Raw genomic sequence first — 26,955 nt, 5'->3', positions numbered from 1 at the left:
TCTAGGATAAAAATTGGTGTTTTTTTATACCACTCAATTTTGAGGTGGTTTGTTACACAGCAGAGCTAACTGATACAGCCCCTAACTTTCAAATCTTACCCCCTCCAATTCCCACCCCTCTGTATAGCCAACTAGAATACAATGGCCTATGTAAAATGTAAATTTGACTATGTAAATAATTTATTAATTAAATAAGTATTTATTTGGTATCCTCTACATTTCAGGTACTACACTCAATGCTAAGAAAACAAGCAAACAACAGACACAGTCCCCACCTACAGGGAGCTTCCAATCTAGTATACTATGCACCCTTCAACATTTTCTACTACCTTTGAAGTGAAAGATCAAATTTATTAACAAGACATATACGATCCATATCTTATTCACCAGCTTCATCTCTGATCACTCTGAGATACCACACTACATCACTCACATCCACTGTGCTTTTCCTTTCACCATTGTATTTTTATTCATAGTGTACCCATTCTGAAACACTCTCCCTGGCTAACATGTATTCATCAGTTAGGATTCAACTCAAATGTTACCCACACCATGAAATCTTTCCTGATTCTCGAGTTAGGTGCCTCTATGGTACACCCCATAATATTCTGTGAATATCCCAACCACGGCACTTCCCATCATCTGTTCATGTGCCTGTCTCCCTCATTAGAATGAAAGCTCCTAAGAGTGTGTTTTTTTTTCCAATCTCTCTGTTCCTAGGGTCCAGCATTGTATCTGATATATAGATGATGAATAACATTAGCTGAATGGATAAAAGAAATGAATGAGCAGAGATGTACAAGTTAAATAGAAGTTTGTGGAAATGGAAATGAGAAATGAATGGATAAATAAATGAGATTGTGAATAAGAACTGTCCCAGTTCCTCTTTTCTCATTCAAGTAATGGCTTTTCATAGTCTATCTTAGGAGCAGAGACATATTCTAGCCAAGCCAGACTGCCAGGAAGATAAATTTCTCTTCTCGGGGTGAGCAGGTCCTCTGGAGAAGTTTCATTTTAATTGGAAAATGGATTCATTCACTTCTTGGCTTGGACTTCTGGGTCAGTGCAGCAACATGCTGAATGGCTGCCAAGCACCACTGGAGGCGGGGGATGCAGCAGGAAAGGTGCTTCATCTAATGTTGAATGCTCTGGGACATCTGAGGACAACCTGTGTCAAGTTCAGGCTGGCGTGCATGGATGCCCCCTCTTCTTTCTTCCCCAAAAGTCCTTCAAGCCAAATTTTACTTATCTCCTTACAGTTCCAATATGGCATTTCTCTGGGGCTTCTTTCGGTATCTATAGGCTTCCTTGTTCGTTTATACCACTGTTCATTTCCTACAAGAGCCACAGCTGAGAAATACCTTCCCTATTCAACTTGTAGAAGATCAACACTTCATAAACTCTTCCTTATGGTGGACACCTCGTGGTCCCACATCACAGACAACATCCCTTCAAGGAACACTACTTGCATCTTCTGTGAAGGGCCCTTGTGGAGGACAATGAACACTTCAAGGTTATTGTGACCTAGCTCCAGGCTTCCTCTTTACCCCACGTGTCAATGACTTCACCTATCAGCACCCCCACAGTCCCCGATACTTCAAATGGGCTGATGCAGTGGCAGTTTAAGTAATGCAATATCTACTCTACACTGAGGTGACTTTGCACATTCTGCTGCCTCTTCTCCAGAGCCACATTCCTAGGGTGAATGTCCTGACTCTAATACCTCATAGGTGCATGGCCTTGGGACAGCTTCACTTAGACTTTCTTGTCCCATAATAATTAGAGAGAACAATACTACTGCCTACACCATAGAGTTGTTGAAGGAACAAATGAGCAAAGGGATATGAAGTGTTTAGAACAACATCTGGCACACTGTAAGCACCTCTTTAAGAAACTGTTCTAATATTAGTTAGAATGTCAGTTCCAACTCCTGTTTCCACCTTCAGGAAGGACAGGGGCTTTGTAGACTGATACACCTTAGTTCAAACCTTGGTTCTCCTACTTTCAGTTGTGTTGGCCAGTAGTCACCTAATATCTATGGGTCTCACTTTGCTCATTTACAACACTATTTCACTCATCGTATTGTTAGTAGGGTTCCATTTAATGAGGTTGTACATGTTAATGTGCCCATCTTGGCACATTTCCAGTAAATTTCAATTTCCTCCACAAATTAAAATTTTATGGTGGGAACTGTCTTTCCTACTAGACTCTTAGCTCTTTTTAGGGAGGGGCTATAACTTACTCATCTGTATCCCTAGACTTAACATGAAATAAATATTTCTTAAACGAAATAACTATTTCTTAAATGACATATTTATTGACCATTCAACAATGTATCTATCAGTCCCAGCTCACAGCCAGGTTTGTGTAAGTATGAAGGTGGGCCATGAAAGGCAAGAATGAACTGATCCCGACCCTCAGGTTGCATTCTGGGTGGATAGAGCAAATAGTCTGTGTATATGAAGCCCTCAGCAGGAATGTATAAATAGTACAGAACAATTCAAGTTCTAAAATACCTGATTTATAAATGAAAAATGCAGCCTGTCCATGAAGAAAAGAAGTAACACTGGGCAGGAGGTAGAGGGCAGGTGTTACTGAGGAGGTAGTGTTTGACCTTAGTGTAGAGGGAAAGCAAATACTAAGGAAAATAGGATGGAGGGCAGTCCAAGCTGGGGTGACTGCCTGAGCAAAAGTATAGAAAGAAGCATCAAATGCATCCCTGGCCACAAAAAAAGGACCCTTGAGAAGGGAAATATGTGCTGAAGGGCAGGAAAGGTGAGTCTGTATCTGGATTAAACACTCAAGACAAAAGGGAAGGCAGCCACACCATCAGTCCTGAGCAGGGGCCACTTGTGGATCCAGTTTTAGGAAGGTTAGCACAGCAACAACTTAGTGAGATGTCTGGAGGCAGGAGAGCCAGTATCTATGTAGAGAAAGAGCTTAGAAAGAAAGGAAGAAAGCTAAAGGGAAGATGAGCAAGAAAGAAAATGTAACAAGAAAGATTAAGAAGAAGGAGATAAAATTAAAGACAAAAGCAAAAGATGGACAATGCAAGAAAGGGAATGGGGTGAAAAGAAGAACAGGTTTAACATGAGAAATCAAATGAGAAAGACAGGAAAAGAAAGTTAAGAGCAAAAGACTGAAAATGAAAACGATGTGTGGAAAACAACAGCAGGACCATGACAATGTCCCCGTTGAGACAAAACATGGAGAAGGAAGGGCAGAAGCCGGAGCCCAGCTGGGTCAGCACTGTCTCTCCTCTGGGTGAATGAAGTCATGGCTGATGTCACCGCCTCTGAGTCACACGCCCACCGAGAAGAGGTGGGAAGAGCCCTGCCTGGAGCTCAGTCCCACCCTTCTGGGCAGGAGGGGTTAACTTGGGGCTCTGTCCTCTGGGGCACTGTCTAGTCTAGTCCTGAGATGACTGCAATGAGGAGGGCTTGCCTGGGGAGGAGCCTTCGCAGCTAGTCTTCACTAGGGTGTCAGGCCCAGGCCCTCAAGTCAGAGAGTCAGAAAAGGTGTGGCAAACAGCTTCTATCTCTCCTCCAACTGTGGCCAAGGGAAACTGGCTCCGTCCTACGATGCCAGAAAGGAGATTTCTATCATGAATAGTATTGAATACATAATGGGGACTCAAAGGTGGTTTTTGACTGACTCACTGGACTGCGCTCACATTCTAAGCTCTCACTATCCTGTATCTGCAGCCCCTGCATATTGTTTCCTCACATTGCCAGACCTTTCCCCAGGCTTCTCCATCCACCAGCCTGCCCTCTGCAAGCAGTCACCCCACCCTAGTGCTCAGCTAACTCCAACCCATCCGTCAGCCCCCAGCCTATCGCCTCCTCCACACTCCACTCCCCTAACTGCGGCACATTTTCTGATTGACCTAAATTTCCATTCCACTAACAGTACACTGTGACCTTAGTTCTGTCCCTCTTCTAGAATATGAGCAGCCTGGGGACAGGGACTCTGCTTTATTTGCTGCTTGCCCAGCAGTTAACAAAGTACCTAGAATAAAACAAATTTCCAATAAATGCTTGTTGATGAATGAATGAATGTCCTTGATCAACTCTGGCAGGAGCTCAGTAGTACCACTTCTAAAACATATACCCATTCTTTTTTAAAATATATTTTTATTGATTTCAGAGAGGAAGGGAGAGGGAGAGAGATATAGAAACATCAATGATGAGAGAGAATCATTGATCAGCTGCCTCCTGCACACCCCCCACTGGGGATTGAGCCCACAAGCCAGGCATATGCCCCTGACCTGGGAAATCAAACCTGGGACCCTTTGGTCCGCAGGCCAATGCTCCATCCTCTGAGCCAAACCGGCTAGGGCCTAAAACATATACGAATTCTTAAAGCCAGCATCCTCAGAATGTTTATTGCTAACGACAACACCCTATAACTTAGTAGTTAACAGTGTGCGTGAAACTGCTCTGAAAATATTGCTTGCAGCCTCCGAGGATGAAATTACTCTCCCTGATTCCTCTCCTCCCCCAACCCCTGGCTGGTAAGCTGCTGTGGAAAGAGCACAGGCTGCAGCTAGATGTGAGTGAGATCCCAGCTCTTGTACTTGCTAGCTGCATGCAGTGACCTCTCCCAGCCTTCCCACCTGCTCCAACAGGAATGATCCCTGCTCCCCAAGTTGTCCATAAAGAACAATACACATTTTATTGCCCTTCCCTATTCCATCTAGAAATAAGTATATGAGAAACAGACCTTCCTAATTTTCCTTCCAAAAGTCAACTTGTGCCATCATCATCATCATCATCATCTGAACATATATCACTCCCACCATCTCCTGATACAGAATAAACATCAACACCATTTCACAGACAGAAAACTAAGGCCCATAAGTGACATGAATTGCCCAATATCACGCAGATGGTAAGTGAGAAGCCTGGGATGAGACCCTGACCACTGGAACTCCAAACCCAGTCCTCCTTCACCCCTATCCCGTTGCTGCTTCCCAGGACATGGGAGGTGCTCAAAAAATATTTGCCCAGTGATTCACGTTCTCTCCCGGTCCCTGGCCTTGTCTCTGACCCCCAGCCAAAGCCAGACCACAAGGCCTGAGGCCAGACAACTGCAGTAGGCCTCACTCTGGCCCTGGTACTCTCCTGTCTCTCTTAGGTTCACAGAATGGCAGAATTAAAGGAAAACTCCAAGGTCATGTAGACCACTCGTTCCCAAATGCCAAACCATGACCTGGTGCTAGGCCATGACCAGTACTTTTCATTAGTCAGTGGTGAAGTCAGACTCATGCAGCTTTTTGAGAGGGTGTAGGTATGGGTATTGGTGAGGCTGCAGAGTTGAGATTAGACTTTCCTTTATTACTGAGGTCACTCACAAGTTTGGCCTAATCCATAAGCCTGTCCATAAGGGAAGGACTCAGACAGACACGGGCTTTTATGGGGACCCCTAAGTCATTTCTATCATTCAAACAGCAGGCTGGCCACCACTTGATGCCCAGAGAAAAGCCTTGAGTGAGGTCTTGGCTGCAGAAGTACTTCCGGGGCTCCTGGGTTCAGAGAGGTAAGTAACTAGTTGAGTAATTTACTCATTTTGTCAAACTACAAACAGTGAAGGTGAATGCAAAGGGGAGGGAGTGGTCAAGTCTTTGAGAGGTAACTCTAATGTGCTGGGTCACAGACCAGAGAGGGATGGGCTGGAATGTGTGCATCTTAGGTACACAAACAGCAGATCTCACCCCATCTCAAGCATGATTCTTTAATGGCGAGTCTAACTGAAGACAACTTTGATAACTTTTTATGCTAGAGTTCACATTTTATCTTAAAAAGTTAAGTCAGTCCTGGCTGGTGTGGCTCAGTTAGTTTAGCATTGTCCTATGCACCGAAAGACTGATAGTTTGATTCCTTGTCAGGGTGATTCCTGATCAGTATTCCTGATTCCAGGTAGGGGGCATGCGGGAGGCAGCGTCGCTCTCACATCAATGTTTCTCTCTCCTCTCTCTCTCTCTCTCTCTCTCTCTCTCTCTCCTTTCTCTCTCTCTCTCTCTCTCTCTCTCTCTCTCTCTCTCTCTCTCTCTCTCATTCTCTCTCCTTCTCCTAAGTCAAACAAATATGTCCTCTGGTATTTGAAATGTAAACTATGAGAACTATCTCTCTCTCTCTAGGTGCCTCACTTGTGGACTGGACAGGGGGACCTTCTTTGATAAAGACTGGTTTGACCCACTAACTCCTTTTTAAATCCATTCCCTTGAGTTAGAAAAAGTGAATTTCTGTCCCAATATTGCCAGAAGTAACTTAACTCCCTCCAACTCAGCTTCCTTATCTACAAAATAAGTTATACCATCTACCTCACTGGATTTTCTGACGAATTAAATGAAATAGCAGACTTAAAAGCACATAGCAGATATGTAATAAATTTCAGAGCAGGAGTTGATGATGTTTGTAGATAGCAATCAAGCAGGGTCAATATCTTAGACAGAATTTATTAAGGGTCTTTAATAACTGCGTTTACAAGTCTAAAGATGTCTCCACTTACTGGAAAAACTTTAGGTGGGCTGACAGATGGAAAGCAAGTGCAATAAAACATTAATGGCAGAATCCACATGATAGTTCTGAGTGTTCCCTATAAAATTCTTTCCACTTTCTTGCATCCTTGAAAATTTTAATAAAATGCGTGAAAATACAGCTTTCACAGCCTCTGGCACCTGGTCCTAGACTCGGAAGCTCCTTGAGATAAAGGACACTTCTGCCTCCTCATCAGGCACCATGCCTTCTCCATAACAGGTACTAGACAAGTTTGTTTCAATGATGAAATGAGTATATCTCTACAACAGCAGAACACTGCTGCTCATTTTTAAGATAACAGAACAATAACAAAGAGTAAAACCAACCCACATGCCCACAGAGGTGAGATTTACTTATCCTTCCAGAAGAATCCCCTGTTTTGCAACTGTTCTGACTTAGGGCTACCTCTTCCCTTGCCTCAATCAGCATCTACCTATCCCAGGCATCCAGATATTTAAGGTGACAGTTCCCCTCAACAAGGTTGACCCTGCTAAGGAGTTCCTATATCACAACACACGTTAAATGCACTGTCTGTTGTAGGGTATTTTCGTCCAGTAGGTGTGACCTCCATTTTAGCCAGTGTGAGAAAAGAATTATATGCAATGTTTTCTGTACATCAAATCGTATCATGTAGGCATAAAGCCAGCTGGACTTAGCCATCTTTCTTGCCTCCCTGGTTACACTAGAACAGCCTGCACAGAGGTCAGGGGGGGCTGGCAGCAAGGAGATGGGCACAAGGGCTTTACTACCACAGCCGTTTCGTCTGGCTCTGACCAGGAAACATGAATTCATTTAGTAAATACATACTGAGTATGTTCTCAATGCCAAGCACTGTGTTTGGCTCTGGGGACACAACAGACAAGTATGAATAGATTTGGTCCCTGTTCATACACAGCAGAGAAAGGAGCATGGATAGTGCAGCAGAAGAAAACAAGGCAGGATTCAGAGCCAAAAGGACCCTTATGAAGACCAATCCTGACACCTGTGGATAAGTCATTTCATCTCCTGGGGCTTGTTGCATTCAACTGTAAAATGTGGCAAACAGTAATATGTATCTCACAAGGCAATGTCATAGCTCAAATAGAGAAACCAGATGTCAAAGTCTGCCATAAGCCATAAAGTTAAACCCAAAATATAGTATTGTAACAATAGCTGACATTTATTAAATGTTACTAGGTATCAGGCCAAGTCCTTTTCTCTTCTGTCTGCTTTTTAAAATTACTTTGATGGACTATAAAACGAAAAGAATATGGTACCTTTTTGGCATATATCAGATATGTAAGTGCAAGGACGATAAAGAAATAATTCGTCATCCAGGTCATTGAAGGCAGACCATCGGCCCCAACACTCCATATATTCAGTGACGAGCCCTGTTTATGGGCAGACCACCCTGGAGAGAAAACCCACAGCAGATGCCCTAGCAACAGCTGACAACACTGTCCTCGCTGCTCAAAGTGGGGAGGAATCTGGTCCGAACATCACAGCATCCTGGTGTACACATTCTAAAGAGAGGCTATTTGATTCTGTATTTGAGTCTTGGACTCTGTTCTCTTGGGGGATGAAGGGAGCAACATGAAGGGATTGTACACCCCAAGGAGAGGTGCGGAGGAGTCACTGCCTCCACTAGAGCCTTCGCTTCACATACAAAATCAGCTGTGACTCATGCTAACAGGACTGTAGCCAAGGGTGGCTCTGGGTGGAAAGGAATGGTAATGCTCCCAACTCCCTCTTCCACGATGGGGAGGAGAAAATTAACCTGCGCTCCGCATGTGGTGGATCTTGACTTTGGAATGGAGCTCCTGGAGGGACACACCCAGCCATCAAAAATGCCGTGATAAATGTTCTCACGGGTTCATCCACTCGCTCGTTAAACTATTTACTGTTATCAATGTTAAATGCTAAGCAGTATGTGTCCCTAGATGCCAGGTACACACACTATAGTGTGATAAATTCTAAGCAGAGGTAAGGGGAAGATGCCATTGGGGGGAGAGGATAGGACCCTAATCAATATTCAAGGGAGAAAGTCAAGGAACGCTCCCTGGAGTCTTGAAGAATTGGTATAAGCTTTCCCAAGTGAAGGAAGAAATTATTATAAGTTTTCGAGGCATAAAGAAAAACCTGAGCAAAGACCCAGAGGTGTGTGGGCATGATAGCCTTTGAGCCACTGACCAAGAAATGCACCATCTGGAAAGCCGTTCCATTCCTCTCGGCATTCTGCTAGAGGAAAAGGAATGATGGGTTATTTGAAAAGCTTCCCACAGCCTGGGTCTCCAATCCAAATGCCTGGAGGGGTCGTGCTGAAAAGGAAATGAGTGAAGCGGGCTGGGTGGGGACTGCTGGGAAATGAAGGACACCTGCCCCTTCTAAAGGGGGCAGCGCCCACTCAGCTCTGGCCAATTCCTGCCGCATGGGAATGTGGGCCCAGGATTGCCAAGTCCTTTTGTTATTTTTTCTAGAGAAGTAGAAAGTCTGATTTTTTATGTACAATTTCTTAGTTTTTAAAATGTTGGAAACTAATTTTAACTTTTTTTTTTCAAACACAGGGTGGGTCAAACACAACCCATCTGGGGACCAGATTCAGCCTCTGGTTTGCCTGCCTGTAACCGTGGCACGTGGGAAGAAATGAGTGCCCTTTGAGAGCAGGCAGTGAGGGCCAGTGGGTGGAACCCAGGAGCTGGAGGCAGACTGGACCTGGTGAGAATCTGGGTCGACCACTTACATGTTGTGTAGCTTTGGGGAAGCTACTTCAGCCCTCTGGGCCTTCGTTTCCTCATCTGTAGAATGGGATAAAATTATGCCACTGAGGGTTTTAGAGAAAATACTGCAGATGAAGCCCCCCATATAGTGCTTTTTGGGAAAACAAGCCCAAAGGGGGAAAATACCATACTAAATAATGAGGAATTGTCAACCAGGAAAGTTAGCTATGACTACAAGATTATTTTTATAGGAAAATATTTTTTTAAAAAAGAATAGTTTATTGATTTTTAGAGAGAGAGAAAGGGAGAGTGAGGGAGGGAGGAAGAGAGAGAAACATCGATGTGAGCATGCAGCATCAATCGGCTGCCTCCTGCACGCCTCTTACCAGGATCGAGCCTGCAACCTTTGGGTGCACAAGAGGATGCCAACCAACTTTATTTTTTAATGAAAAGTTGCTAAGAAGTAATAAAAGCATGAGCATGTGCTATAACAGTAGCAAACTATTCCAACCATAGATAGTGTCCCATTATTAATGTTTTTTGTATATACAGCCAGTCTTTTATGCTATACTGATAATTTCTTAAAACAAATGCATTTAGAAGATTGCACATTCATCCTGCAATTGTTTTCTTTAGCAGTACAGTGTAAACTTATTGTTGCTATACAAATATTTATCATGTACTCAGTAAATAGCAAGAGTGATTTTTTTTTAGGTTGTAAAACAGATCGCATCACACCAATGCTTAAAATCCATCAACCATATCCCACTGCTCTTAGAATAGAATCCAAATTCTCACCCATGGCCTCAAGGCTATGCAGGATCTGGCCCCGCCCACTTCCCTCACCCACCTCCTACTACTCTCTGCCTTGCTCAGACCCTCCCAGCCCTGCCAGTTCCTTGGCTGGTCTCACAGGTCCTTTCCTCCCCTCTGTGAATCTGCTGCTCCCTCTTCCTGAAAACCTCATCATTCAGGCCAAACAAAAGCTCCCAAGAGAGAACACCGTAGCCATGCCAAATCTGCTCCTCTGTGTTTTCCCTTCATAGCAAGTTTCCAGAAAATAAAACAGTCTCCTTGTCTATTTTCTGCTCTCTACCCTAGAATCTAAGTTCCCCAAATCCTACCCAGGGCCCTCATCTGTCTTGCTCACCTTGGCATCACCGATGCCCAACACAGTGCCTATCACAAAGGAGACACTCAGTCTTTGTTTAATGAAGAAAATGAACCCACCACCCATTGTTCCTGGCCTCAGATCCTCCTGAAGTCATCACTTACAAGTTTCTCCCTGAACTAGCTTAGTCACACCCTGCAAGGCAAACATTTGAAGTGGCAGGAGATAAAGTGAAATGGTGATGCCCATGCTCTGGATCTAAAATGCCAAGGTTCAAATCCCAGCCTTGCCACATATTAGCTGAATGATAGCTACTTAACATCTCCAAGCCCATTTTATCACCTGAAAAATATGTTACTTCACAGGGTGGTTGTGAGGGTTCGATGAGTTAACATGGGTAAAATACTTAACAAAGGTGCTAGATATATAATAAGCATTACATACACTTTAGCTGTTTTCATCTATTTCCTTGTTGTGTTCTTATTCATTAGTTGATTTATAACTTTCCTCTCCAATCAGACTGTAATTTCTTTTTTTAAATATATTTTATTGATTTTTTTACAGAGAGGAAGGGAGAGGGATAGAGAGTCAGGAACATCGATGAGAGAGAAACATCGACCAGCTGCCTCCTGCACACCTCCCACTGGGGATGTGCCCGCAACCAAGGTACATGCCCTTTACCGGAATTGAACCCAGGACCTTTCAGTCCACAGGCCGACGCTCTATCCACTGAGCCAAACTGGTTTGGCCAGACTGTAATTTCTTGAAGGCAGAGACCAATTCTGGATTCCCACAGTGAACTAACTGCACAGGCCCCCGTGTGAGGGGCATGGGGCAGAGCTGGGGTATGGCTTTGATGTGGGTCTACTTACATGGTACAAAACTATGAGTACATCATGCAAATTTTTTGAGCTTCAGTTTCCTCATCTGTGAAAGGAGATAATATCTACCCTAGGAGATGGGTGTAAAGAGTACATAAAGTAATCCTTGTGAAAGAAAATAATTCTGAGGCTGGAGGCAATGATGACTGTTAGAGCAAACAAGCAGAAAGTATTCAGTAAATTCATCAGCTCTGCAGTTCAATGCTGGCTGCCTCTGGTGTAGGTATTACACATAGGATGTGCATGATTCAAACAAATGAATGACTCTGAAACTATGTCCTGTTCTCTTCTTCTGTCTATTTTCTCTGATTGTCTCTGACAACCTGCGGTGGTTTCAGAAACTTTCCTTAGCTATTAGTCAAACAGGAAAAATATACCACTCATTACAACCAGCTCCATGAAATAAGATATTCTGGTGTTTAAAATTCTCTCATTTGGTGATAGGATGTTGCTGACATGTCCGTCAGTACAGAAAAAAACATTTTTAAACACAATGGAAGTGAAAATTAAGCTACTATATGAATATGTACTGTATACATCTCCCTAAATTACAATAATTCCACAAGGCTGAGAGTATCCTCACTTACAGCAAAGTGCACTGAGACTCAGAGAAGTTGACTTAGTTTGTCTGAGGTCCCAAAATTGTAAATGGTGCAGCAATATTCAAATTCAAGTGTGTTTGGCTTCTGATCTTGTACTTTTTTTGTGACTAAACCATGTTGTATCTCCCAACGTTCCTCAACTTCTTGTATTAGCTCTGATAAATGTAGGTGAGTCATATTAAAGCTATACATGGAATTTAAAGCCGGAGTAGCTAACAGAAAAAGATTATAGTTTCTATCATATTGCCATTAAAACAAAATAAAATTGGTGTATATCAAATAAAAGATTTATATTGATCTTTCATAAAGTTTCAAGATTAGAAGAAATCTATGAAAAGAGAATACATGTTACTATAGCATTAGAAAGAATGAAAGAATAAGGCCAGATAAGGCTCTAAAAATGAGCTGAGGCAAGCCTCTGATTTTACAGAAGGGACAGGAGCCAGGCTTTCCTGACCTCTAACAGTTTTCTTTTCAATAGTTCTTACTGCAAAGCACTCAACTACCACCTTCCATAGAGAAGTTATCAAAGCACTTCTCTAGGCATCCAAGCTCCCAGGTTCCTCCAAAGAATCTACATATACATACAGGAAAAGGCACATTAGAACCCATCAGAGAACCCTATACTCATTTCCCCAGCATGTTAGCAGAGACTGGGGAGATGGGAGGGGCAGATATATTTCTAAACCCATCAACAAAATCCTCTGACATTCCAGCCAGTTGGTTCCAGACCTTTGGAATAAACAATGAAAATCTCAAACTATAAAATGCTTAGCTTTCTGCTCTGCTGACAGTGGCAAAATGAGGAAATGCATTAAAAGACCATTGGAATATCTCCATGCAGCCTCTACAAGCCAGTTAATTATCTTCCATTAACACTGAGCTGTCAGGACTGGCATCAGCCTGTTAACTTTCTTGACCTTCCTCAGTCTGCACCTTGTTACCCCTGCAATGTTTCGTGTTTATAAAGACAGGAGACTCCAGCTGCTCCACCTGACAGAACTTAATTTACATTTGGCCTTCATTAAGATGAGAGTCAAAATCATTGAGATCAAATGAAAAAGCCAGACTGCTGGGGGTTATGAAAAATTCAAATGGCATTTTCCCTTTTATCTGACAATTCTTATTAAGGAGACATACATCAACCTGAAGCACAGAAACTTTAAATATAAAGGGCAGGATTAAAATTCCATATTGCAGCACTAGGACCTGAGTGACTTGGCCCAAGAGCTCTGGTGGTCTTAGTACATCACTTCTGCCTTCCGGGAAGTCTGCACTCCTAATTCTGCCCAACTCCCTCTAACACCTGATTTCAGGCAAGGACAAGGAGCACATGAATGACAGCAACAATGGAGTGTTCAGCTCTGACTCCTCCACCTAGTTTACCCCTTACAGCCAATCAGTCTCAGCGTCCTCCTGATATTATCCCTTAAAGAGTTCTAGAATCTATCTCCTCTGCATCCCACAGTGCCTAATTCAGATCGCATTACTTATCATCTGGAGAACTACAACAGACCCTCAGTGGGTCACCCTCTTCATATAAAATATATGTTGAGTACCTGTAAGTTCCAGGTATTTGATTAGGGGGAGGAACACAGCAAAGAACAAAATGAATAAGGTCTCTATCCTGCTGTGGATTACAATGGTTGGAGGGGCAGGCATTACACAGATCATCATACAATCTGGCATATGATTACAATTTATGAAAGCCACAATGGAGTAAGATGAAGGGTGCAAAGACGAGAGACTTCTGATTTATTTGAGGGTCAAGGCTTTTGTAAGGAGGTGACAATAAAGCTGAGACCTAAAGGATGAGTTACAATCAGTGGTGAGTAGAGGGAAGAAGATTCAGGGGCAGAAGGCACAGCATCACATCATCAAGACCAGGGGTCAGTAAACTTTTTCTCTAATGGTCCAGAGAATAAATATTCTCAGCTTTGCAGACCATACAGTCCCTGCCCCAACTACTCGGCTCTGTCACCGGAATGCAAAAGCAGCCACAGACAACGCATCGCTGAATGAGGTGGCTGTGTTCCAATAAAACTGTATTTATGGCCACTCACATTTTAATTTCATATAATTTTCACACGTCACAAAATATCATTCCTCTTTTGATTCCGTTTCAACCACTTGAAAATGTAAAGGTCATTCTTACTAGTAGCTCCCAGGACATCCAGAAACAGGCAGCAGGTCAGATGTGGCCCATGGGCCAAGCCCAAGTCAAGAATGACTTAGGAAGAACTGGGTGTGTTTGAGGCACCCTGAGGGCATCCCTGCGCATGGCTTAGAGTGACCAAGGTGAGGGACACACAGTAAGCACAGAAAAGGGGCAAAAGGACATCACATATCATCTTCTGGCCCATGTTACAAATTTTGGAACTTATCCTAAGAGCAAAGAAAACGTAACAAAGTGCTATAATCTGGGAAGAAAACAAGTTCCTACTCCCCCACACAGTTTCTCACCCCTAATCCAATCTCCTCCACCCTGCCAAAGGGATCAAGAACACTCCCCTCCCTTGGCTAAAAACCATCAACCAATCTCTATCACCAAATAAGTCCTTAACAAACTGAGCCCTGGCCTCATTTCCTGCTCCACTCAGGCTCATGTCCTGGGACCTACATCCCTCACCATAAATGAACCATAGTCTCTCTCTAGAATCTTTCCTGTCTTCTCTGTTAGGCAAAACCTCCACTCTTTAGGCTCATGTCTTGAGGCTCATCTCAACTCCTCAAGGTTTCCCTGTGCTTAGGTTTCCCTGTCTTATACTAGTACTGCCCCTCCACTGTCCCCAGTAGACTCTGTGCCCCTCAAGGGAACCACTGAGTCCTCTTTGTGCTCATGCCCCCAATGCCTATCATATTCCTGGAGTATAGCAGGACCTCGTTTAAAATTTGGCAAATTAAGGAATGAATAAAGAGTGAACAAATGACAGCCCAATAAATGCAGCACAGTCTCATGCTCTGACATGAATGTGCAGTGGAACAGCTCTACAGAATCTATCTTTCTGTGCCTCGGACTCCCATAACCCCACCAAAAACTGTTTACTGGCCCAGCCGGCTTGGCTTAGTGGTTGAGCATCAACCTACGGACCAGGAGGTCATGGTTCGGTTCCAGGTCAGGGTACATGCCCAGGTTGCAGCCTCAATCTCCAGTGGGGGGTGTGCAGGAGACAGCCAATCAATGATTCTATCTCATCCTCTCTCTCCCTCTCCCTTCCTCTCTGAAATCAATAAAAATATACATTTGTTTAAAAAACCTGTTTACTGATTCTCTGCAAATGGATGCTTTTCAGGAGGCAGAGTCCTTAGCATTAAAAGTGATGTCCTAAGTCTGCAAGAGAACAACATCAGCAACACCAGGGAGCAAGTTAGAAATGCAAATTTTCCCTGCCCACCCCAGGGCTACCAGTCTTCAGTTTAACAAGCTCTCCAACTGATTCATTTACACATTACAGTTTGAGAAGCACTATAAAGTAGCCAGGTCAGGCTTTAAGGAGATGCTAAAAGTGATTTTAGAAATGGCTCTGATTTTCAGTTTGCAACCACAGCTACACCAAAGGGAGTCTCAGCAAAAATTCCCATGCATGCTTACCAAAAATTACAATAAATTTTAGAAATTTTTTGAATGGGTTTAAAGTTCAGCCTTCAGGTAATTAAATACAGAATGGAGCAATATTTAGAGCCTTACTCAGAAAATTCTGAAATGGAATTGGTTAGGTGGAGGGATGAGTGGATGGATGGTCTTGGGAGGTGACAGTCAGTGCTATGCAATCCAGAACTCTCTATGGGCTTTATTTAGTGCATTTTGATCTCAAGTGCTCTAAAGTATCCTGAGAGATTCCTACTGAATGTATATGTAGATCTCCTGGGTATACAGCCCAGAGCTGACCACGAATAGGTGCTCAATAAGGCCCTGATGGTGCACCAATGACCACTTGCCTGGTCCTTCTCACTAAATTCCGTACCCCTCTTCCTTACCTGTGGCCAAGAAGGGTGATATATCCACCCCGTTTGTTCTCTCGCACCATGTTTGGGCTAGTTTGAAGGACACCACTGCCCTCATTCCTGGTCCTACCCTAAGTGGCACCCTTTACAGAGGGTTTTAGTACCATGAGACAGGAGTGGATGACCGGGGTTTGGAGCCAGTAGACATGGGTTGAAATTCTGGCTGTACCATCTGTTTGGGAAAGGCATTTAATCCTCCCTCTCAGCCTCAGTGGCCCATCACTCTACCAGGCACAGCTTGTTAGGAGAGCATGAGTTAGTGCTACAGAACACAGAGTGTGGGGCAGTGAAGAGTGGTTCTAGATTCTGATTTGTATTTCAGCATATGTTTGGATCAGGTTTTCAAACTTTACAGACGGAAAAAGTGATGTCTGGGATGAGAATCGCTCCACCCAAAATCACACAATGTGATGTTAGTCAAGAAAAATCAGGATCCTGAAAGCCCCAATGCCTAAGACACACTGTAGCTTTTGAACTGCAGCGACTATAAAAGCCTTTCTAGAAATTAAAACTCACAAAACAGTTAAATATACAAAGTAGATAACAAGCCAAGCCTACTCAGATTTTCTTTTTTCTTCTTTTTATTGATTTCAGAGAGGAAGGGAAAGTTATTGATCAGCTGCCTCCTGCATGCTCCACATTGGGGATTGAGCCTGCAACCCGGGCATATGCCCTTGACCGGTGATCAAACCGAGATCTCCTGGTTTATAGATGGACCCTCAACCACTGCGCCACACTGGCCAGGCATACTTGGATTACTGATGTCCTTTTTGCTTATCTCCCTTCTTCCCCATGGTGACAGCCCAGGAACACCCTCTCAGCATCCTTAAACTCCCCCCTTCCCCATGTACATTTTGAGTAATCGAAGATCAGCCCACCTGAAACCTCAAAGCCACTGAATAAATCACGCCATGTCTTACTCCTTGGATGGATTCTCTCCCCGTCAGACCACCTAGGGGTTTTCTAGTCCAGAGGTTCCCAGAGGACTTGAACTTTCTCACACATCCATCTCTAATGGGAATCATTAAGCTGACATCACCACTCTCCACACTTCATAAAGGATCCTAACATCTGGAAAGGGGAACCTCCTGCAAGTGCTTCGACCAGAGATCACCGTATCGCTCAAGGACATGAAAACGCAAGTGCAGGAGAGATGAGAGAGGAATTCCCGAAAATGCCACCAAGGCCAGAGATTACGCATCTGGGGCTAAGGGTGTATAGAGAAAGAAGATTCTGGTCAGAAGATCTGGACTTAAATCCCAGCTCTGCCACTTTCTAATTGGAATGGTAATTAACATCTCTGAACTTCAACTGGGTACTGGATATTCAGAGAATCAATTTTGGAGTCAGCCATTATTAGGTTCAAATCTTGGCTCTGTCACTTGGGTGAGTTGATTAATCTCTATTAGCTTTAGCTTTCTCCTTTACAAAACACACACAATCAATTTTGGAGTCAGCCATTATTAGGTTCAAATCTTGGCTCTGTCACTTGGGTGAGTTGATTAATCTCTATTAGCTTTAGCTTTCTCCTTTACAAAACACACACCAATAAAATAAAAATAAAATAAAATAAAATAAAATAAATAAATAAATAAAATAAATACATAAAATAAAATAAATAAAATAAAATAAATAAAATAAAATAAAATAATAAAATAAAATAAAATAAATAAGTAAAATTAAATTAATAAAATTAAATTAATAAAATAAAATAAATAAAATAAATAAAATAAATAAAATAAAATAAATACATAAAATAAAATAAAATAAATAAATGAAATAAATAAAATAAAATGATAAAATAAAATAAAAAAATAAAATAAATAAAATAAACCCTTCTTCAGGATTGCTGTTGGGATTCAAAGAGATCATCTGGGTTAAACACTTATCACAGTGCCTTCCATGAGTTAAACACATAAAAACAAGAGTCACTTAACTGCGAAATAATCAATAAAATGGGGTCAACCTTCCTCAGGGAGTTGCTGGGGAAAATCAAACATAATGGACTGTGGCAGGGTGCCTGGTACAGACAAATCCACAGTGAATGGGATCCTCTACTATTACAGTTGACCTCTCAACAACACAGGTCTGAATTGGGTGGATTTTTTTCAATAAGCACGTACAGTACTGTAAGTGTATTTTCTCTGCCTTATGATTTCCTTAATAACATTTTCTTTTATCTAGCTTACTTTACTGTAAGAATATAGTATATAATACATATACTATATATGTGTTAATCAACTTTTTATGTTTTCAGTATTTACATATATAAAAGGCCACTAGTATTGATGTTTTGGGAGACTTGAGAGTTATAGGCTTTCATAGGGTGTTGGCACTGTTCACTGTTCAAGGGTCCACTGTATTGGTATCCCCTCAACTCCATGCACTCACCTCTTTTAGCCACAGAAGCTTTGGGGCCTGCATTTCCACAGACATCACACCCCCAACGTACTGCAAGACGCTGTGTTTGGTGTTGTTGATCCTGTGCACCTGACTGACGGCTCGGTGGTCCAGCCACATGATGATGTTCCGATGGGAATCCCCTAGCAGAAACAGAGCGATGAAGACACACGTATATTATCATCCTTCTAAGTCAAGGGCTACTATGGATTCCCAGGGGTAAAGAGCTACACCACTTTTATAATTTCCCCCATCAACAAGGAACAAGGGGAAGGATCACCACCAGGCCGAGCTGAATACTCTACCCAACCTTGGCTTTCCCTTCAAGAGATGTGTTCTTTGACTAAAGCACCCAGAGTTAACCGTCTACACTAAAACCAGTCAAGCTTCCCCCAACCAATTCTACCAGCATCATTCTTTCTCAACTTCCTCCTTTCCTTTCCTATCCCTTCTGTTCTGGAAAAACTTTTCTGGGTATATAGATATTCAGAAAAACAGCCGGTGAAATAAGCCCAAAACAATACTTTGGCTGTTTAAGGTCTGTCTCCTTTAAATGTGGACAAATATTTCAATGGTATAGTACATTTAATATAATACATCTATACAATGGCTCTGATCTGCTTAGATTCCCACTTCTAGTCACTGTAATTAAAATCATTTTTTTAAAATAAGTTGTTTCCCTCACTCAGTTGGTTTACTGGGTGGAGTGGGAAGCACACAAGTTTTGGAGTCAAGCAGACCTAATGGCAAATGCTTCCTCAGTTATAAGCAGAGATGGACAGAGAAACTTATTGAACTTTTCTTAGCCTCAGTATTTTCATCCATAAAATGGGGGTAACAATACCTAATAGCATATAGGGATTAATAATGTACATAAAGAATATAGCAAGCACCTGTCACATAGTAGGCCCTCAGAAGAAGTAAGTCACAAGGAATAGAATTTAGAACCAACTGGAAAAGGAGCATATCCCCTCACATGCTACATTTACTGTCTCACACCACAGAGGAGCTGACCGTCCCCTCCTCCCTTCCCCAGCCTGGTAATTCAGCATTACTGATGGGCAAGGCACTCAGTACTCTTGACAGCCCTCTACTTCCTCAGAAGGCAAAATGCAGAGAACAGCAGTAACTGTACCTGGGAAATTATAAGAAGGAAAAATAAAAGGGGACCCAAAAATAATTAAGCCAGCCACTCTCACACATGATTTTATTTAATAGCAAAATAATTACAGCAACTACATATGTAACTTTGCTAATAGCAAATGTTTAAAAAGCTCAGTGTGTGAGTGTGTGTGAGTGTGTGTGTGTGAGAGAGTGTGTGTGTGTGTGTGTGTGTGTGTGTGTGACTCAAGCCCTGTGCTAAACATTTTACAAAAAAACCCATCTCATTTAAGTCTCAAAACAATCCCCTGATCTCGGTCGCTTTCCATGATGACCTGACTCTGAAGTTGAGCATGTGCCTACTATCTCACAGCTGGGAAAAGCATGAAGGGTGCTTTGAGAACAGATCATCTGTGCAGAGAAGGGATAAATAAATTGGTGAAATGGATAAACTCGAGTTCCACATATCAACAATGGTAATGATACCAGCTGGGACATTTTTAAACACGATATATATTGTTTGTTGTTTCTGGTGTGTACTTGTGTGGTCAAAGCACAGAAACGTGTTTGTGAACATCAACCATAGTAGAATGGTCACCTGCTGGGCAAAGGGTGCGGTGGGGGGAGAAGGTATGGGTTGGAGCCGCAAGGAGTTCTTCCCTTTCAAACAAAAAAGGACTTGAGGCAAATATGGCCACATTTCATCTGTTTATTCTTAGTAGCGGGTACATAGGAGGCTGTTATTTATTTTTCATATGTTTAAAAAAGAATTTTTAAAACTTACCCAAAAAAAGACAACCAAAAAAAATATGTAAATTAGGTCATCATCATCGTAAGGAGGCCAGGGCTCAGTCACTGGGCTGCCTGCCTGGAGAGATTTGGGGCTCCACAAAAGATCCTCAAAAACCAGTAATACTTCGAAAGTAAGAGAAAGGACATAAGACCTTCCGTAGGCATGCCCCAGATTCGCAAAATGATTCTACTGTACAAGGTCTGGCTCTCAGTCCTGGTTGCACACTGCAATCCCTAGATAGCTTTAGAGATACGGATGTCCAGGTCCCATTCCAGACCTGCCATCAAATCAGAATGTGGGAGTGTGGACACACACAGAGACATGCACATGTGTGTGTGGGTGTATGATATCAGTATTGCTTCTTAAATATTGTATAGGATGTGTCTGGTGCTGCTGGAAGACAAAAACACCTGTTGCTAAACTTTCAACTATAAAGAACCAATCAGCCCTGGCCGGTGTGGCTCAGTTGGCTGGGCCTCCTCGTCCCCTGCACCGAGAAGTCATCTGTTCTATTCCCGGTCATGGTACATGCTGGGATTGCGGGCTTGATCCCCAGTAGGAGGCATGCAGAAGGCAGCCGATCAATGTTTCTCCCCCTTCCCCTTCCTCTCTCTCAAATCAATAAAAACATTTTTTTTTTCAAAAAAACAATCAGCTAGCACTGCCTTTACATGAAAGGCTCTCAACATGCAGTCAGAATGACACAATGAGAACTGTGTGGGCTCAAGTACTTTATTGTATTATGATTATTAACTTTTACTTTTAGGCAAAAACTGGCAAGTTAATCGTTTTCCAGTTCTTGAAGAAAACCACAAATAATGACTCCACTAAAAATTCATTTAGTCTTTTATTGAGCATCTACTATATGCCAGGCACAGTGCTGGGATGCCAAGAAGAATGGGCCACAGACCCTGCCTTTACGAAGCATGTGCTGTGTTGACTGCCAGAATAGAAGTGACAGATGTGGGAAACAGAGGAGGAGGGGCACTAGGTTAGCTGAGCCTGAGGCTGCACGGAGAGCTCCCAAGAGGCAAAAAAGCTTTAATTCAGTTGGTTAGCCAGGTGAAAGAGTAAGAAAGGAGGCTCTACACAAACTGAACTCAGACCCAGAAAGCTGTCGTATTTTAAGAGAACTGGGGGCGGTGTGGTAGAGCAGCCTTTGGGTTACCTCAGGCATGCCCCATTCTACTGCACTTCGCCTTACTGCACCTTGTAGATATTGTGTGTTTACAAATTGAAGATAAGATCCTCCACCAGCAAAAAGATTACAACTCACTGAAGGCTCAGATGACAGTCAGCAATTTTTAGCAATAAAGCGTTTTTTTAACTAAGGTATGGACATTGTGGGTTTTTTATATCATACTAGTGCACACTTAACAGACTACAGCATAGTGTAAACATAACTTTTCTATGCACTGGGAAATTCATGTGACTCACTTCACTGCCAGTCACCTTATTGCAATGGTCCGCAACCAAACCTGCAATAGCTCCCACGTATGCCTGTAGCCAGTTTACCTACGGGCAGATTATTTATCCATGTATGCATTCAATTAACATTTGGACACCTTATGTTCCAGGCATACTTGAGGGGAGAAAATTACTATGAATCAGCAAACACATCTAAGTATTAGGTGTCTGTTGCAGAGTAGCCTAGGTAGTAACTCCTTCCCTGGCCCCTTGGTTGCCCTCCTTCCCAAGAGCTCTTACTTATAGCTGGGATGTCCCAACCACAGTTATGCCTTCAGCTTGATGGGCCGCAGAGGGAGAAAGCGGGCACCAATGCACCACTGTCTAACCCAGGAAGCAGGCAGCCACAGTACCACTGTCCAACCCAGGGGCTGTTCTGGTCTTCAAAGGAAGAAAGGTTAAACAAGAACGGCCTACCAATGAGACTATTTCATCAGATAACAATTTGTATTCTTAAACTATTGTACTGAATATATTTGGGTTTTTGGATTTTTTGGTGGTTTTTTGTTGTTTTGTTTTGTTTGTGGTTGACATCTAATGATGCTAACAGTTTTGCCCATTTTGTAGGTTTGATTTTTTTTAATATATATTTTTATTGACTTCAGAGAGGAAGGGAGAGGGAGAGAGAGTTAGAAATATCAATGAGAGAATCATTGATCGGCTGTCAACTGCATGCCCCCTCCTGGGGATCGAGCTCGAAACCCAGGCATGTGCTCAGGCATGTGCTGGGTTCAGAATTGAACCCAGGACCCTTCAGTCCGCAGGCCGAAGCTCTATCCACTGAGCCAAACCAGCTAGGGCTATAGGTTTGATTTTAATGATAATGGTTAATTTCCTGACTCCACTCCCTGCTTCTCACAGTTACTCCAGTTAACCAATCAAGAATTGGTCACTGCAGCCCAGCGGCATGGCTCAGTGGTTAAGGGTTGACCTATAGAACCAGAAGGTCATGGTTCGATTCCCTGCCAGGGTATATGCCCAGGTTTCAGGCTTGATCCCCAGTGTAGGGTGTGCAGGAGGCAGCCAATCAATGACTCTCTCTCTCTCATCATTGATGTTTCTATCTCTTTCTCCCTCTCCCTTCCTGTCTGGAATCAATAAAAAATGTATTTTTTTTAAAAAGAGTTGGTCACTGTCATGTAGGTAGCAGCAGTCATTAAAGAACCTTTAAACCACCTTTAAAATTCTAATTTCATTTTCTAACACAGGATAATCTATTTCAGATAAAATCTAACCTTAATAGAACCTGTTGAAAGGCAAGAAACTGGTGAGGGGCACCTGCAGCTGGATGCATTTGATGAATGGGTACATCTTAACCTTTTAGGTGAAATATAATTTTTTCAACACTTACAAAATTAGGGGTGCAACCTAGCTACCCTTTTAATAGAAGGTCTGTTAACAGGAGGCAATTCTACCTACAATGAGAAAAATGATGGCATCCAGAGAGGGCAGGTATCTAAGCAGATGTGACGGGGAACTCTCATCTGCCACTTCACTGTTTTTGTTCCTGATGTTTTAACTGTCCATTCATATGTGCCCAGTGATTCTGCAATACTAGAATTACTGAGGGAACATCAAATATGCTGATGCCCTACGCTCGCACTAAGCCAACTAAATACAAATTTGGGGGGTTAGACTCATGAATATACAGCCAGAGTTTTAAAAACAACATGTGTTTTTGGCAGGTTAGAAGGTATGTGTCCTTAGAACTCTTTTTGTTGTTGTTGTAATCCTCATCCAAGGATTTTTAGAGAGAGTTGAAGGGAAGGGGAGAGACAGAGAGAGAGAAATATCAATGTGTGAGGGATACATTGATTGGTTGCCTCCTGCACACGCCCAGACCAGGGCCAGGGATCCAGCCTGCAATCAAGGTACGTGCCCTTGACCAGAATCAAACCCACGACCCTTCAGTCTGTGGGCCAACACTTCAACCATTGAGCCAAACCAGCTAAGGCCCTTGAAACTTTTAACATCTAAAACCCCACCCCAAATAAGAATTCCCCCTAGAGCAGGGGTTCTCAACCGGTGGGTCGTGACCCCTTTGGGGGTCGAACGACCCTTTCACAGGGGTTGCCTAAGACCATCGGAAAACACATATATAATGGCATATTGTTTTTGTGATTAATCACTATGCTTTAATTATGTTCAATTTGTAACAATGAAATTGGGGGTCACCACAACATGAGGAACTGTATTAAAGGGTCGCGGCATTAGGAAGGTTGAGAACCACTGCCCTAGAGCTTCCCTAACAGGCGATCACCTGACCTGGACTTGAAGCCAATAAGGGAAGTGCTTGACAGCCTCCCAGCATGGCTGGACACATCTCATAATTGGAGAGTGCCTGCTGCTGCTGAGCTGAGGTCTGCTGGTTCAGCCCCATCCTTCCGTCTCTGCTTTCAGACAAATGCAACTGAGCCAGTAAAAGAACAAGGACAGTCCATAATCATCTTTGAAGCCCCAGCACTTAATAACAGGAGTTTTGGCACAAAGTAGGTGCTAATAAGTATTGCAAGAAGGAGAAGTGTGTGTGTGTGTGTGTGTGTGTGTGTGTGTGTGCGCGCGCGCGCACGCGCAAAAAGGTCATCATTACTCCTGTGCTCTTGCTATGATCCGGGATCTGCCTGACTCCAATCCCTGGGTGTCCCAGTGTACCTCAGTATCCACAGCCACCAATGCAGAAAGACACTGCTACAGCAGTATCTACTACTAAGGGTTCTTAAACATAATCCAGCCCAAAACATGTCTGTGACGGCTACCTTGGCAACAACTGACTGACAACACCTAGAACCACATTCCTTTAGATGCTGTTTCCGCCGCATTATAATCTCCACCACTCCCAAATGATCTCTGGCTCCTTAAAAAGTTACATATCTGGCCCTAGGACAGTCAGTTGGAGATTCATCCCATACACCAAAAGGTTGCAGATTCCATTCCCAGTCAGGGCACATACCTAGGTTACAGGTTCAATCCCCAGTCAGGGTACATGTGGGAAGCAACCGATCGATGTTTCTCACATCGATGTTTCTCTCTCGTCCTTCCTCTCTCTAAAATCAATAAAAACATATCCTCAGGTGAGGCTTAAAAAAAACAAAAACGAAGTTAAATATCAGTTGAAGTTTATCATCATGCATTACCTACCTGCCCAGTGTAGACTTCTGGGTTTCAACCTCAGGACTAGGGCTAATGACAGAAATTCCCCAAAGGGGACACATCCTCACTCCCTGTAACAAATTTCTGAGGGTAAACCCAAGCGACACTTTACATTTGTGGAGTCACAACCTCATTAGAACAATCTCATTAAATGGGAATTTCCTCTGGTCTGGCCATTGAAAACAGAGGCCATCTGTTCCCAGTTTCTGTGTGATACATGGTCCTGTCTGCCTTGTTCTAGTTCCTTTAAATGGACTTGGCTTATCCACTCAAATGAATGTTGTGTAGGAGCTGCATATGCAAAACAACTACAGACACTGGCACTCTCTTCTGAAAAAACACCCAGACCACTTGTCAGTTTCAAGGGTACCCACTCTGCGCTAATAATGGGTCCATGTCCTTCCCTCATCAAGCTCTCTACTGTGGCTCTTGTGCTTTATGGAGTCAAGTCTCTCCAGAATCCAGGCCTCTGATGCCACCCTACTCCAGCCAAATGCTATTCAAGCTTTTAACCTCTAGGACATAATTACTGACATCTATGCTTCTCCTCTAAGTCTCACTTTCACTGGTACGAGACCTGTGATCTCATGTCCCACCTGGGCCCTTTGGATTGATCAGCCAAGTCTGCACCAGCATGTCTCCCACCACCAGGGAAAGAGAGGAATGGTCCTACCTTCGTGGTTTACTGGTAAAGGACGAAACTGCTTATCCAAAACAACCAGAGAACACGTGGCATCAAACCCAAGCCCTCGGATTTGGTTTAAATCGATCCCTTGTACAACTTTCTGTTTTAAAAGAAAACAAGAATAAAAATTACAATGCAAGGCTTTTTTTAAAAGTGAAAAGAAATTATGACTAGAAGAAAGTGAATCATAGAAAAAAATATTTACAACATAAAATAGATAAAAGTTCAACATTAGAAGAATTTATAAATAAATAAGAGAAAGATAACCAATATAACTGGAAATTAAGGAAAGGGCATGACACATCACTTCATAAAATATAAAGAAATAGTCAAAGAGCATATAGAAAGCCTCTCAACTCCATTCCAAATCAATAAAATATAAAACATACCAAATTAAAATATACCACTCTTTGCTTTTCACATTGGCAAAAATGTAAAAGATTAAAAGCATATCATAGTGGCCAGATATGGATATGTGGTCCTTCTAATATAGTACAAATTTTGAAAAATAATTTTATAGTATTTGTTAAAATGTAAGACATGCATTACTTTTGGCCCAGCAATGCCACTTCTAGGAATGTATCTTAGCAAATTATTACCATAAGCAAAGAACGTCACCTGTAGATAAAGGTTAACTGCAGCACTGCTTAAGAATATATTTAATAATTAGAAAAACTATTTTTTAAAATAGATTATGGTACATCTGTAAAAGGAAATACTCTACAATAACTAAAAAGAAAGAGTTAGAGAAGCAATTTCTGGGTATGGTGCTATGAATAGGTCAGCAATTCTCTTAACAAAATAAAAGTATAAAACTGGGGGTAAAAATCATCAAAAACAACCATTTGCACCTGGCCAGTATTGCTCAGTGGTTGAGCATTGACCCATGAGCCAGGTCATGGGTTTGATTCCCAGTCGGGGCACATGCCTGAGTTGCACGCTCGATTCCCAGAAAGGGAAGTACAGGAGGCAGCCAATCAGTGATGTTTCTATCTCTCTATCCCTCTCCCTTCCTCTCTCTCTAAAAATTAATAAAAACATATAAAAACAACAAGATCCATTTGGGGGGCTATAGAAATTGACCAAAGCCACATGAAAAACTGAAATGCATTTATTCTTAAAAAATCAAAATTGTTCTTAAAACATTATCACCAAAAAACTTAAACTCTAGGACCAGATGGTTTCACACAAAATTACACAAAAAAATAATTTTAAGGAAAAAAACAATATTAATCCTACACAAATTTGTTCAGGATATGGTAAAAGAGGGAACATTTTCCAATACATTTTACATGGCCAGTATTACCAAGTCCCCCCCCCCCCCCACACACACACACACACAAAAAAGAAAGAAATAAGAAAAAGGACACTATAGATCAATAACTGGCATGAACATAGCTGTAAAAATCCTTAACAAAATATTAAGAAACTAATTTGGCAATATATTGAACAGCATTATACACCAAGATCATATAAGGTTACCCTAGGAATGCAAGAGTAGTTTAATATCCATAAATCAATTAAT

At 42.4% G+C, this 26,955-nt stretch overlaps 1 protein-coding gene across 9 annotated transcripts in view; it reads right to left on the bottom strand.

Annotated features, from left to right (window-relative positions):
• FGGY (FGGY carbohydrate kinase domain containing) overlaps positions 1-26,955 on the bottom strand; it is a 402,394-nt gene that overhangs the window by 335,556 nt on the left and 39,883 nt on the right. For 8 of the 9 annotated variants that reach the window (XR_002831041.1, XR_002831042.1, XM_023759980.1 and 5 more), the window contains 2 exons: positions 25,419-25,530; positions 18,226-18,377 (listed from right to left, as the gene is read on the bottom strand). Coding sequence is in view for 6 of the 9 variants with exons in the window: in XM_023759980.1 (XP_023615748.1) it covers positions 18,226-18,377; positions 25,419-25,530 (264 nt within the window). In the remaining 3 variants the exon portion in view is untranslated. Of the gene's footprint in view, positions 1-10,790; positions 10,861-18,225; positions 18,378-25,418; positions 25,531-26,955 lie in introns of those variants that run through there. The other variant, XM_023759983.1, reaches the window with a different exon arrangement.

Source organism: Myotis lucifugus, unplaced genomic scaffold, assembly GCF_000147115.1.
Source record: "Myotis lucifugus unplaced genomic scaffold, Myoluc2.0 scaffold_168, whole genome shotgun sequence".
Lineage (NCBI taxonomy): Eukaryota > Metazoa > Chordata > Mammalia > Chiroptera > Vespertilionidae > Myotis > Myotis lucifugus.
The sequence above is the reverse complement of the archived record's forward strand: the minus strand, read 5'-3'. Positions and strand labels throughout refer to the sequence as shown.